Source organism: Adiantum capillus-veneris, chromosome 26 (genome assembly GCF_014529385.1).
Source record: "Adiantum capillus-veneris isolate H3 chromosome 26, ASM1452938v2, whole genome shotgun sequence".
NCBI classification, from domain to species: Eukaryota; Viridiplantae; Streptophyta; class Polypodiopsida; order Polypodiales; family Pteridaceae; genus Adiantum; species Adiantum capillus-veneris.
The window spans coordinates 27,346,802-27,361,034 of NC_140956.1; the positions used below are offsets into that span (position 1 = coordinate 27,346,802).

At 46.8% G+C, this 14,233-nt stretch overlaps 1 protein-coding gene across 1 annotated transcript in view; it reads left to right on the top strand.

Annotated features, from left to right (window-relative positions):
- Positions 1 to 236: 236 nt before the first annotated feature.
- LOC147423168 (putative receptor-like serine/threonine-protein kinase At5g57670) overlaps positions 237 to 14,233 on the top strand; it is a 38,610-nt gene continuing 24,613 nt past the window's right edge. Inside the window, exons 1-8 of the mRNA XM_086501035.1 lie at positions 237 to 687; positions 905 to 1,005; positions 1,083 to 1,201; positions 1,330 to 1,472; positions 1,693 to 2,271; positions 2,440 to 2,694; positions 2,994 to 3,151; positions 3,218 to 3,297. Of these exons, the coding sequence (XP_086357161.1) occupies positions 477 to 687; positions 905 to 1,005; positions 1,083 to 1,201; positions 1,330 to 1,472; positions 1,693 to 2,271; positions 2,440 to 2,694; positions 2,994 to 3,151; positions 3,218 to 3,297 (1,646 nt within the window). The 5' untranslated portion in view covers positions 237 to 476. The remainder of the gene's footprint in view (positions 688 to 904; positions 1,006 to 1,082; positions 1,202 to 1,329; positions 1,473 to 1,692; positions 2,272 to 2,439; positions 2,695 to 2,993; positions 3,152 to 3,217; positions 3,298 to 14,233) is intronic.

The window sequence follows — 14,233 nt, forward strand, 5'->3', positions numbered from 1 at the left end:
TTAGATGCCTTTTCACCTTAGATGTTAAACGACACATGTGACTGCCCTTCGTGTGTCATGATTTGAACTTGTGCCCCATTTGGCATGCCACTTTGTGGAGCTCCTTCGTCGACGCTTCTTTAATGCATTGTGGTATTTGGCTTGAGTCCTCTAATAAAGTAGCATGGGGTAAAACTGTAATGGGAGGACTTGTTGGCGGTTTATGAATTGGATGCACATGCCAAAGTACGCTGGCACATGCGGCGCTTTGGAGCTTTTTCGATTTATAAACTTTTACGTGAGAGCTGATTGGAGCTTGTACTGATGAACTCTCGCTGAACCAAGGCTCGCCGAAGCAGGAGAATGTACTCTCTCTCTCTCTCTCTCTCTCTCTCTCTGCCATAGTGGGTAAGAGATGCCGATCATGAAAGCATGAAACTGTCAATGGGAAAAGCAGCCTGAGGCATGGTCAGGGCACATACTGTTGGAGCTCCAAAATGCAGCTTTCTTCACACAAGAAAGTGCAGCATTGGAAGAATGAGAACAGGTTTTTGCAAGTGCAAGAGAGGCACAAGAACCTGTCGATGCAGGAAACTATACTTGTGGGGTTGCGCTGCCATGAAGACGATCTGGAGCTTCTCGCATGGGCGATTAATGTGGCAGCAGCATCTGGGGACACTATCATTGCCTTCCAGCTCAATCGTTCAGGTGAGTCCCTCCTTGTCCTTGCCGCATTGCTACTGGCACATGTTATAGTCGTTATGCGGGTTCTGTCATCTGCACTTTGCTATCCCACATAAATTCGGAAATGCGAGTGTTTCAACGCTTCACCTGTTGTGATGCTACATAGTCTTTTACCACGTTTTCTTTTAAAAGGGCATGGCTGGCAATTGAAGCACAGTTGTGTATGATTCCCAACTGCCAGGCTCCAAGCTCGAAAATATGACAGGAAAGCTCCAAGCGGAGGACTACGAAGCCTGGTCCTCTCATCAAAAGGCATTGAAAGAGCTCTGTGAAGTCAAGCAGGTAAAATGCAGTCTTACTGCTCTGAAATTGGGCTAGTATTATCCCATTCTTATGGGACGTATCTGTTTTACTGGCAGATACATCTGGAATTTGACTTTGCATTAAGTGGAAATGAAGAGCTTGAGCTTGTCCATGAGGCTGCTGCGGTGCTTGCTACAATGCTTGTGATAAGTCCTCCAAGTAACCAAGTGCTGTGGTAAAGCTGAAAAAAAGATTGTGGTAGTAACGACTGCCGTGCTTTTTTAATTTATTGTATCACTTCTGTTCTCTTAGCTCTGAAAATTGAATGCTCCTGGTGCTGTGTCAACCTTTGTGTTTTTATAGGAATCCCCAAAGAAAGGGTAACTCACTCGCACAGAAGGCTCCCTTGGGGTGCTCTATCATAATTGTGAAAAGCTACAATGTGCTCTTCTTCAAAGAGAGCAGAATCAAAGAATCCAAGGCTAGTGACTCTACAATTTGTGAAGGTGTGTTGCCAATGTGTCTGCTCAACATATCGCATGCTTGTGGAGGCACTTCAATCATGTACAAAACTGGCATATATGCTTTAACAAATGCTATGGCCCATGCACATACATGGAGAGAACCCGTGCAAATAGCTTTACAATATTTTAATAGGAAATAAGCATTTACGTTAATTGAAAATGACACAAAAGGTGTGTAGTGATTTTGAATGGATATATACAGATCCTCATCTTTGCGTCCCTTACCGGAGAATCGCTGATCTTCGTTCACCACCTGGTTCACACCAAAGGCAGTTCTCCCGTACATCAAGCCCTTTGTGGAGCAGACATATTGATGATGAAACCTCAGATGACCACAATAATAAAGTGGTCAACAAAGCATGGACTACACACATGGGGGGTGGCTCTCCGAGAGGGGTTTTTGACTTGTTTGAGTCTGCCTCAAGCTCACCTTCTACAAGCTCATACGGCAACTTGTCTTCATCAGTATCGTTGAAAGGCTTTTTGTCCTGTATACCACTACAGCAAGATGTGGATCAAGAGAAGACCCACCACTGCTTGGGTCTATGGAGGAATGGATCCAGTTGTCGAACATTAGCCATTTCTCCATCTCGCTGCTTTAAAAGGATTCCTGGTCCTCTAGACTACACATCCGTGAGGAACTCTTTCAAATCATATGTTAATACGCTATGGGGAATAGAGAGCATGAGACATGACCCCCCCATTTCAGCTTATGGCAAGCAGAAATGGAGGTCCTTCCTCTATGAAGAGATTGCTTTTGCAACGACCGACTTCAATCCAGGTGATCCTTTCTACCTAATGCTGATTCAGAACAGGCTTTGCCTCTAATGTGGCTAATGGAAGCTACACTATTAACTCAAAACGCTAGTCAAGAAGGGCTTGCTTCTTGCTTGGGTTATGAGAATTGAAGGGAAGCATGGGACTTTTGACATGGTTTGTGTTTGGACAGCTAACTTAGTTGGGAAAGGTGGTCATGCCGAGGTTTATAAGGGGACACTACTTGATGGCCGGACTGTTGCGATCAAGAGGTTGAGGGAAGGTCGATCCGAAGAGATTAAGGAGTGCGATTTTCTCACTGAGCTTGGCATCATTGGTCATGAGGATCATCCCAACACCACTCCTCTGGTTGGATTTTGTGTGGAAGAGGGCTTACACCTTATATTCGACTTCTCACCTAATGGGAGTCTAGCCACATGGCTACATGGTATGCAACCACACACCTCTCAAATTGGTTGTTTTAGTCATATGTTTGGTCTGGTTTGGTGTATCATACGGTGTATAGGAATTATGCACAATTGAACTTACAAACTGTAATCTTATTGCATGCTAGTACTGTTGGACATGTTGCATTGAAATATTGTGCTCCCACGTCGCTCAGGGTAAAAGCTCCATATGTTTTGGAAATTGCGCACACATGATTTCTGACAACATATCACCATTTAAAAACAACTCCATGTGTGCCACGTTAATAATTTACACTTCAGTGAATGATGATATTATCAGGTGTAAACACTCCTTTATTAGATTGGTCTGTCCGATACAAGATAGCTGTTGGTATAGCTCGAGGCCTGCACTATCTGCACACTGTGTGTCCGCGGCGTATCATACATAGGGACATCAAAGCATCCAATATCTTGCTGGGTCCTGAATTGGAGCCACAGGTACCAAAAAATTTAATCCATATGCTATGCAGAGTCTCTTGTTAAAAGGTAGATTTCTTGGCGCAGATTTCGGATTTTGGTCTCGCCAAATGGCTTCCTGAGCATTGGTCTCAATTGAGCATATCCTCGATAGAAGGAACTTTTGGGTTAGTCCCATTGTGTGTGTGTGTGTGTGTGTGAGAGAGAGAGAGAGAGAGAGAGAGAGAGAGAGAGAGAGACTGTCATATCAAACGCCTTCAAAAGGACAAAATGACCTATGAGACCAAACTGATACAATCTTGGTGGATCTAATACAATGTCTGGGTACAAAATAAAATGAAATGAAATGAAGTAAAATAAAAGCTAAAAGCTAAAAGCTAAAATGAACATTAGTGTCCAAGGATGTCCGGCATTGGGTGCTGTCCGAGGATGTACTGCATCGGTCATTGAAGAATATCGTCAATGTCTACGCTGTAATAGTCGTATTGGACGTCTCCCATGCCGTGCTAGAATAGTCCTGATCCTTTGATGGAGCCTCCGTTGATGTTGTGGTGGCCCGCCGCCCTCGTAGATGTGGGCATCTAGCTCTCCCAAGCTCAATGGCTCTATCAGTCAATATACCTTTAGGTGGACTTTAAAGTCTGTTGTGAAGCTTGCTTATCTGACTGCTGAGTCTCTGCTCTACAGAAATCAGTGATTTCCCTCTGTGAATGTCTCCCACTATCTAAAATCAGTGATTTCTTTCTGTGAATGTCTCTGTCTCTAGCTCTATATGACACAACTGGCAAATCCTGGCCTTTGCTCATACTCTCCTCAATCTACCAGTCTCAATCTCTTGCTGGTGCGATGATGCGTGCATTTGACCAATAGCCCATCGTATCCCATGGGACAAATGAGTGTCCATATAAGCAGGTCTGATCGTAAATCCATTCTCTATGAGCTAGAGAAGATGCTCTCTGTAGAAAGCCATCTTCGTGCCAAGCTCTCATGTCGGCTCTGTCCATGTCCTCCTAGTAATCTTGGTCCGTGTGAGAGACAAGGAGGGTGCATTCAGCGAGTACTAGAAGGGGGGTAGTCTGTCCATACTAAAACCATGTAGGTGTCAAATGTGCATACCAACAAGATGTGTCTCCTTGTGAGGCAAGCTGTCGAGAAGACTCCCAAGCTAGGCAAGCATATCTACCTTTGGGGAGATCCCGGATACTGTGCATAGAAGAGACGGATTTGTAAGTGCCTCTATGACCAGCGGTGAAGCAGCAAGCTCTGCACGAATAATCTCATGTGCTATAGAGGCCTTGGCCCTAATTATCCGGGAAATCGTAGAGACTAGAGGCCTCTCCATACATCTTCATCCATAAGTACTGCCAGCTCGGATATGATGGACTATGGATGGTCCCCATATTTGCATCCCATAAAGCATGGCTGAACTAATCAATGTGTCAAATAGCTAGAGCTTTCTTCGAGGTTCGTGAAACTGAATTCGCGAACACATCCTCTCCATCCTCCCCAAAGCTGCATTTACTCTCATGAGTCTGGTCTCTGTTGCTCTCCTCAAGGAGAACATTGGACCATTGAAGATCACTCCCAGGTTACTGCATGCGTTTGTATACTCAACTGTCTACTGATCATATGTGAAGGTCGGTGCATATCGTGTCACAAAGTGATGACATGGCATTATCTATAGGACAAACTCCAAACAGAAAGAGATCAGAGCCCTGTTGATAGTTACAGAGAAGTGCTACCAACTTGCAGAGCCTAGCCGAGAGACTTGAAAATAAAGACCAAGGATTCTAAAGTTGTTCCAACTTTGGGCCTCCGTCCGACAGGGCCTAAATGGACACTAGAGATTAAAATAAATAATAATCCCCAAATCGCATGGAGATACTGACGTGGCAAAGTGAGTCGTACGGACGTTCCACGATTTGTGTTGGCTGTTGACGTGGCACTTGTAAGGATTTCCGCGATTTGCGCTAGTAACATTAGCGCTAGCTTCTGGGACCCAGATGCTTTTAGACTTGAAGCTTTTCATGTACACTGCTTGTGGAAGGCCCAGGGGCTATAAATAAAGTGCCAAGGCCTCATACACTGGGGAGCATGAAACCGGCCTGTGGGGCGGTAGACTTTAGCTTTCACCTGAATCTTTACTTAAAAAACTTACGACATAGAGACACTTCACAAATAAACCTGTAAGTGGAATTAACACTTCAAACAAACCACGGCTTGGCAGCTGGAATGCTTTCAAGGAGACAACAACACTTTGTAGGCCCCAAAGACTGGCACCCCTTTCAACATTTTTTTATTCTTATAAAAACTTGGGAGAAAACCTGCAAGTTCCTACGAGCTGTCCCACTTTTACCGGGCTGAAATTGGCATGTTCTAGCCCAATTTCGGTAGCATAACCGCAGTGGGAGGCTTCACAAACAAAATCCTTATGCAAAAGGTGACTTTCCCGGAGCATACGAGCACTTTCCTAAACCTGGCAAGAATCTGCAGCACGATAAATTTTTTTTAACCCGAGAAAAAGATCCTTCCATTAGTTAATAAAATTGTCCATAGGGCTACAAACCACCTCTACTAGAGAGGGCTATATCAAAAGCATGAGAAGACTTTCCCAGTGACTAAACAAAATATGTACAATGAGGGCTAAATCATAAAATGGGAGGAGAAAAGAGCCGCACAGGTGGACGGTAGTGTCATCCGCGTGCACCCTGGACCATGGTGAAGAAGTGCCCTGGGCACCAGAGTCGTAGGAAAGCCTCTCTGTGCTCCCGCATGCGGTCGGAGTTGGCCTGAAGTCTCTCGAATTGACCCCTGAGAGTTTGAATTAGCTCCAACCAAAAGTCACGAGCAGTCTCTACCGGTGGGATAGGGTGAGCCTCGAAGATGCAAAAACAGTAGGCCCGCCAAATGAACTAGAGTGTCAGGCCACAGACGAGCTCCCAACACACCTCTCTCACTGCACCACTCTTGGGGGTAAGCTCTGTGGTAGGCTGAAGTGTAGATCGACCCCCCTGATCACTATCATCCTGTTGGTGGAGGCTAGCTCAAAATGGAGCGCAGGGCCCATGAGGGTAGCGAGGCTGTAGCACCCCAAGTGTACTGTCGCGCTAAGGAAAGAGCTGGCATCAGCCGAAAAGCTCGAAGCCAAACCTGTTGTGCCATGGGAAATCCCACAGAGAGTGGCGCTGGCTCTCCAGAGAATGGTCACAAGCTACACAACATATTTACCCGAAACGGCAAATTGGAACGGGAAACGGCAATGGGTATGAAATGCCATTCCCTGTTACGGATACTCACGTTTGAAACACGAAACGGGGATTCAAAATGGCAAGTAGGAATAGAACGGGGAACGGAGATCTCAAAATGGTTGTTCCCTGTAACTATGCTGCACAGGCTGCCGAAAAGCCATTGTGTACTAGCCAGCTACCAACTATTGTAGCTCTGTGTGCAACTAGCCATTGGAGGAGGGTCTCACAGCTGAGTCCTTGTCAAGTTTTTGGGAGCAGTTGTGGGTGAGGATCTATGGCACAAGTCCTCCCATAGATGCCCACTACTCGTATCCTTTGAAAACAACACTCTGCTACTTGTGGAGCCTCTACTGAGACTCTATGTAGGCGACCCTCTCCCTGAACCTCAAAAAACATGGGGGGTATGGACGCCGAGCCGAGCAAGCATGAACTGCAATGAAGATCTCCCATCGCGTGAAGGCCCCCATCCATTTGGGAGCTACTGTCTCTAGAGGGGTGAGCCAATCGGCTGGTAAAACCTCTGTAATATCCCGACACATTCTCTGCACCGTCTCATGCCTTGTAGCTGGATGCTCTGAGTCTCCTCAGACAAACCTGAAAACTGAAGCCACTCACTAAGAGTGCGGGCTGGACCCTCTGCCATGGGACCCCAAGAAACATGAGGCCTACCACCAACCAGGTGGCCTCTCTGAGTGCTAACCATGGGGTTCCAAACAAGGGGCTGTCTCACGCGCTCCTCCGTGCAAGTGGGCTGATGCTGCTCCAGGCCACTCCTCAACAGCTCCCAAGACCTAAGCAAGCTAGCAGCAAACCGATCCTCCAACCTCCTCTCAGACCAACTCTGCGCATCTCTGGAAAGATCCACCTGATGAAAGGGCTCCGAAGGCCTCCTGCATGATGGACTCCAGCTCGAAGTTGGTGAAGCAACAACTCCTTCCAGGGCTCCTCCCTTGGAAGCAGTCCTCTGACCACAAACTTCCCAAGAAGGGCTCTGCTCTGTTGTGTTGGGTATATGATCCCTAGCCGCTGCCGCCCCCCCCCCCCGAAGCCAAACCTGTTGTGCCATGGGCAATCCCACAGAGAGTGGCGCTGGCTCTCCAGAGAATGGTCACAAGCTACACAACATAGTTACCCGAAACGGCAAATTGGAACGGGAAACGGCAATGGGTATGAAATGCCATTCCCTGTTACGGATACTCATGTTTGAAACACGAAACGGGGATTCAAAATGGCAAGTAGGAATAGAACGGGGAACGGAGATCTCAAAATGGCTGTTCCTTGTAACTATGCTGCACAGGCTGCCGAAAAGCCATTGTGTACTAGCCAGCTACCAACTATTGTAGCTCTGTGTGCAACTAGCCATTGGAGGAGGGTCTCACAGCTGAGTCCTTGTCAAGTTTTTGGGAGCGGTTGTGGGTGAGGATCTATGGCACAAGTCCTCCCATAGATGCCCACTACTCGTATCCTTTGAAAACAACACTCTGCTACTTGTGGAGCCTCTACTGAGACTCTATGTAGGCGACCCTCTCCCTGAACCTCAAAAAACATGGGGGGTATGGACCCCGAGCCGAGCAAGCATGAACTGCAATGAAGATCTCCCATCGCGTGAAGGCCCCATCCATTTGGGAGCTACTGTCTCTAGAGGGGTGAGCCAATCGGCTGGTAAAACCTCTGTAATATCCCGACACATTCTCTGCACCGTCTCATGCCTTGTAGCTGGATGCTCTGAGTCTCCTCAGACAAACCTGAAAACTGAAGCCACTCACTAAGAGTGCGGGCTGGACCCTCTGCCATGGGACCCCAAGAAACATGAGGCCTACCACCAACCAGGTGGCCTCTCTGAGTGCTAACCATGGGGTTCCAAACAAGGGGTTGTCTCACGCGCTCCTCCGTGCAAGTGGGCTGATGCTGCTCCAGGCCACTCCTCAACAGCTCCCAAGACCTAAGCAAGCTAGCAACAAACCGATCCTCCAACCTCCTCTCAGACCAACTCTGCGCATCTCTGGAAAGATTCACCTGATGAAAGGGCTCCGAAGGCCTCCTGCATGAGGGACTCCAGCTTGAAGTTGGTGAAGCAACAACTCCTTCCAAGGCTCCTCCCTTGGAAGCAGTCCTCTGACCACAAACTTCCCAAGAAGGGCTCTGCTCTGTTGTGTTGGGTATATGATCCCTAGCCGCCCCCCTCCGCCCCCCCCTCTCGCCCCCCGAGAACATAGTAAGGTGATGACCTGCTAGGCTACTTTGGCCCGGGCTAATTGGGTGTCCCGCAGATCAAAGTTCCTAGTTGATACGGGAGCTCGAGAAGATCCAGCAAGACGTGATGTACCACATAGTAGCCAACAACACCTGGTTGGCCACTACATCTCTGCCTGCCAAAGAGACCCGTGCCGAGCTCCAATGCAGCAACTTCCTCCTAATGGACAAGAGGAGGGAAGCAGATTGCTGCTTAGGGGACAAGTCGAGGCCAACCTGACAACCCAGATACCGAACTGGAGTCCTTGGGGGAATCCATCTGAAACCCTCACCTGACGACCAATCAGGCGTAGGAGCATTGCCAACCTAGAAAGCTACTGTCTTCCTCCAGTTGATTAGTGCTCTTGATACACAACAAAAAACTTCAAGAGCCCGCTCACACCTGTGCAGATTGACCTCCTGGCCTTCCAAGTACAAGGCTGAGTCGTCGGCAAACTCAGTGTCAAGTAGCTCTTCTCCCCTAATAGGGAGCTCTAGGCCACGCAAGCCAAACTGCTGTGAAGTCAAAAATCTTCTCATTGCCTCATCATAGAACAAAAAGAGGAAGGGGCCTAGAGGGCAATCCTGTCTGACCGAACAAGTGAGCATGAAGCGTCCCTGCCAAGAGCACCTGACTGTGCATACGCCTGTAAAGAGTTGACACACCTCTAATCCAAGCATCTGAGAAGCCCATCCTGCGTAGAGTGCCCTCCAAGAAGTCCCAGTCAACTCTATCTAGGCCTCCTTAAAATCGAGGAGTATCACCAGATTCTCTCCTCGGAGATGCGGGAGGGCAGATGCCTCCCAAAAAGTGAAGATGTTGTCAAGGATACTACGCTCCTTGACAAAAGCTGTCTGGGTCCCATGTATAATACTCTCTAATAGTGAATGAATCCTCAAGCTCAGAGCCTTTGCTATAATTTTGTAGGCTGAGTCGAGGATGGTGATGGGTTGCCACTGTCAAATCTCATTTAAGGAGCCTCCCTCCTTGGAAATAAGGTAAATCAAGCCCTCACTCATGCTGTTAGGCATCACTCCAGTGTGCAAGAGATGTACTGGAATGCGCCGCAAAGATATGAACCGAGCAAGTTCTAGTACTCCAAGGAGAAGCTTGGAGTCAAATCATCCTCCCCTGGACAACTACCTCGGGGGAGTGCTCTGAGGGCCTCATGGAGCTTCTCTAGCTAGAGGGGAAGCTCTAGTCTCTGACGCATCTCCTCATTAACAAGGCAAGGCATCTGTGTCCAAACCTGTTCTCTGCATGCATCTTGGTGCTCTGATTGAGGCTCGACTGACAATAGATCACGGTAAAAGTTAGTAGTAGCAATTGCACGCATGTCCTCAGGCAGTGAAGCAATTGATCCGTCAGGTCTCCTCAACTGGTTGACACTGGTGTGTGCATGGCGGAGCCCCATTGTCTCAAAGAACTCCCCAGTAACTCTATCACCCACCTGGGTCCACTGAGATGCCTGCTGATGGAAGGCAAACTCATGACACCGCTCCTCAATGCTAGCAAGCTCCTGTCAAGCCTACTGCATCTGCTCCTCCAACCAAGGACTGTTCGGATGATGCCCGTGCATCGCCTGCAAGGAAACCATGCCCTGTCGGAGACGCTTCTCCTCCTCCCTTGCTATAGCCAAGCGACCTGCAGACTCCTGGAGGAAGAAGCGACTAAGCTCAACCAGTCTAGAGGCCACTCTACGAGCACGGGTGTCCTGTGTTTCAAAGCACTTTGTCGAAAGTGTTGGAATTAGGGTTGCAGAGAAACGTACACAGCTTGGAGAAGACGAAGGAAGCTCAAGACACACAATAGAGAGTGTGTTACTTAGTGTGCAATGGAAAGATAGATAGCCCTAGAGTGATGGGCGTATATACAATGCACGGGGAAAAAACCTTCTAAAGAGGGAAAAAATGCCCTGGCGGTCCTAGTGTGTTCACACACATCACTACCACATGTATATGGTAACAAATCCCCCCTGGAGTGATGCGGTGAACGAGAGCTGGCACATGAGTAAAGGGAAGTGCCATGCCCTGAGGACAGGATTAGTCCACAAAGGGGAGTAAGCCCAAAGCTTTGCGGAAAGCTTCAAGCTTCTCACGAGACAATGCCTTTGTGAAAAGATCTGCAAGGTTGTCCTGTGTTGGCACATAAGCCAAGCTGATCTCTCCTGCCGAGAGCCTCTCCCTGACATGGTGATAATGCACCTCAATGTGCTTTGTGCGAGCATGAAAAACTGGGTTCCTCGCAACTGCCAATGTGCTCTGATTGTCAGTGTAGATAGTGTTGGCAGTGTCCTGTCCAACACCCAAATCAGCCATAAGGCGTCTGAGCCATACACACTCAACCGTAGCTGTGAAGACTGCCCTATACTCAACCTCACAACTCGAAGTGGCCACAGTAGGTTGCTTCTTGCTCAACCATGATATACATGAATTGCCAAGCATGAAACAAAAACCACTTGTGGACACTCGAGTGTCAAAACAACCAGCCCAATCTGAGTCCGAAAAAGCATGTAAGTTTGGCGGCAATGATCCCCCCTTGGGATAAAACAAGCCAAGATGTAAAGTGCCACTAAGGTAGCGGAAAATCCTCTTGACAGCCTACCAATGCTTAGACCCTGGGCTATGCATAAATCTGCTGACCTGTGAGACTGCAAACTGAATATCTGGCCTCGTGTTGCATACATAAATGAGGCAGCCAACAGCAGTTTGGTAAAGAGTGACATCAGCAAGATCGCCAGCATCATGTAGACTCAACTTCAAACCTGTTTCCATGGGAGTGGCAATAGGTTTGCAATCCTCAAGTCCAAACTTACATAGCAATGTCTCTATGTAACTTTTCTAACACAAGGCAATACCATTATCACATTGCTTAAACTGTATACCCAAATAATGATGCAACAACCCCAAATCTTTCATCTTGAAAGTAGCATTCAAATCAGCCTTAAATTCAGCAATATGTCTCTCATTTGGTCCAGTGATCAGCAAATCATCAACATAAAGAACCACGATGAGAAATACATCACCCTCAAGCTTTACATACAATGTGCTTTCTGTTGGACTGTTACGAAAGCCTTGTTTGACCAAATGAGTGTCAGCTTTCTCATACCAAGCACGAGGAGATTGCTTCAACCCATACAAAGCCTTGTTACATTTGCACACTTTGTCCTCTTGTCCTTTTATGACAAAACCGCGAGGCTGCGTTACATAAACTTCCTCAAATATGTCAGCATTCAAGAAAGCAGTAACAATGTCTGATTGATGTACATCCCAACCAAAATGAGCTGCCAATGCACATAGAAAACGCACAGTAGTCATACGGCAAGTGGGAGCAAAAGTCTCTTCATAATCTATGCCTTTTTGCTGTGCATAACCTTTTGCAACAAGTCGAGCCTTATGGCGATCGATCTCACCATCCGGCTTGCGTTTCAACTTGTAAACCCACTTCGTACCAATGGCCTTTTTGCCAGGAGGCAAATCACATAAAGTCCATGTGTCATTTTCTATAAGTGCATCATATTCTGATTGCATGGCAGCCATCCAATTTTCTGAATTCTGTGCTTCATCAAAAGACAGAGGCTCCTCAACATCATGTAAACTAGACACAGCCAAAGCATAACAATCTGATGCATAAGATGCATGGCGAGAGCCTGAACGAGTACGACTAGACAAAGGTGCATCCAATTTACTGTCACTCAAAGTGTGCACCAGCCATTTTGGCATACCTCTAGCTTGCTCATTTTCAACCCTTTCCTCATCAAGTACATCATGTACATCTGCATCAGTAATAGGCTGATCTAAAACATTTTCAGAAACCCCTATAGGCTCTACATTTGCCTCATTGGAACTTACATTCGTATTTCCACCACTGAAAAGAGGTAACAAAGTGTCATAAATGTCCTGTGAGCTTACATTACTGTCTCTAGTACATGACAGCAAGGGTTGAACAGAATCTTCCACAAACACTACATCCCGTGAAACCAGAATACGTTTTGTTTGCGGATGATACAACCTGTAACCTTTGCTTTCAGCACTATAACCAACAAAAATACATTTGACAGCCTTATCATCCAATTTTCTGCGCTGCACTTGTGGCACCAAAGCATATGCCAAACAACCAAAAACACGCATGTGCTCAATAGAAGGCTTTCTATCATGCCATGCTTCATATGGAGTAATAGACTGCAAAGCTTTCGTAGGACACCTGTTAAGTACATAAGTGGCACACATGATGGCCTCAAGCCAAAAAGAATGCAGTAAAGCTTGACTTTTGACCATACATCGTGCCATTTTCGTCAGTGACCTGTGTTTCCTCTCAGCAACACCATTTTGCTGAGGTGTATAAGGCACTGTACATTGGTGTTTTATCCCACGACTAGCCAGAAATGCATTAAATTCATGAGACATATACTCCCCCCCTCGATTGGAACGGAGGGTGCCCATAGCACATTTCGAGACATTTTCAGCCATAGCCAGAAATTGTTTGAAGCACATAAAAACTTCGGACTTCGCTTTAAGCGGAAATACCCATGCATGCTTGGAGTAATCATCAATGAAAGTCACGAAGTACAGGTAATTGCCCAAGGACGGAGTTTGCATGGGCCCACAAACATCACTATGCACAAGCTGCAACCTGCATGTGGCCCGAACTGAACCATCCTTTGGAAACTTAGAACGCTGCATCTTACCCAAAATACAGCCTTCACAAACATGTTTGACAGGTGCTTCAAGAGGCGGCAAAGAAGCAACCATATCAGATTTCTGCAAACGCAGCAAACTGGCAAAATTCAGATGACCAAAACGTGCATGCCAAAGTTTTGCATCTGAAATAGCCCTTGAATCTGCAACATCATTTGCAAAATTTTGTCCACACTTGTCATACAAAGTGAGCTTATACAGCCCACGGCACAAAAGCCCAGATGCAACAATTTTATCACCAAAACTGAGATCATGAACTGTACATCTGTCATCCACAAATTTGACTATAAGTCCAAGTCTAGCAAGTGCGGATACAGACAAGAGATTCTTCTTGATCCCAGGTACATAAAGTGCATCAACAAGTGTGAAGGAACTGCCGTTAGCAGCAGTGAGCACAATCTTTCCAACTCCCTGAACTGGATAAGAGACGTTGTTGGCACAAGTGACTGAATTCCCATGAGGAACAGACTCGAGAGAGGTAAACAATTCACGATGTGACGTAATGTGCTTTGTAGCATCACTGTCGAAATACCACACATGTGAATCTGCAGCAACTGACAAGCATGCATCATGGATAGCAGGATTGTAAGTGCACTCTGCGCTAAAAGCCCATTCTGCATCAATATCAGCAACACAGTCTCCTTTCACAGAAGACTCAACAATGGCTGCATTTGTAGTGGAACCAGTATTTGCAGTGGAACCACCCTCTTTCTTCTTAGCCTCTTTGGCCTTCAACTTAGGACACGACTTGATAAAGTGATCATTGGCTTTACAATAATGGCAACGCATCTTCTTTTTGTCCTTATCACCAGAATTGCCAGACGAAGTACTGCCAGCATAAGCATTAGGAACAGAATTTTTGCCACTCGTAACAGAACCATAAGAAGTGGCTGCATTGCTGTTACCACCCTTTCTTTGAGAAGCA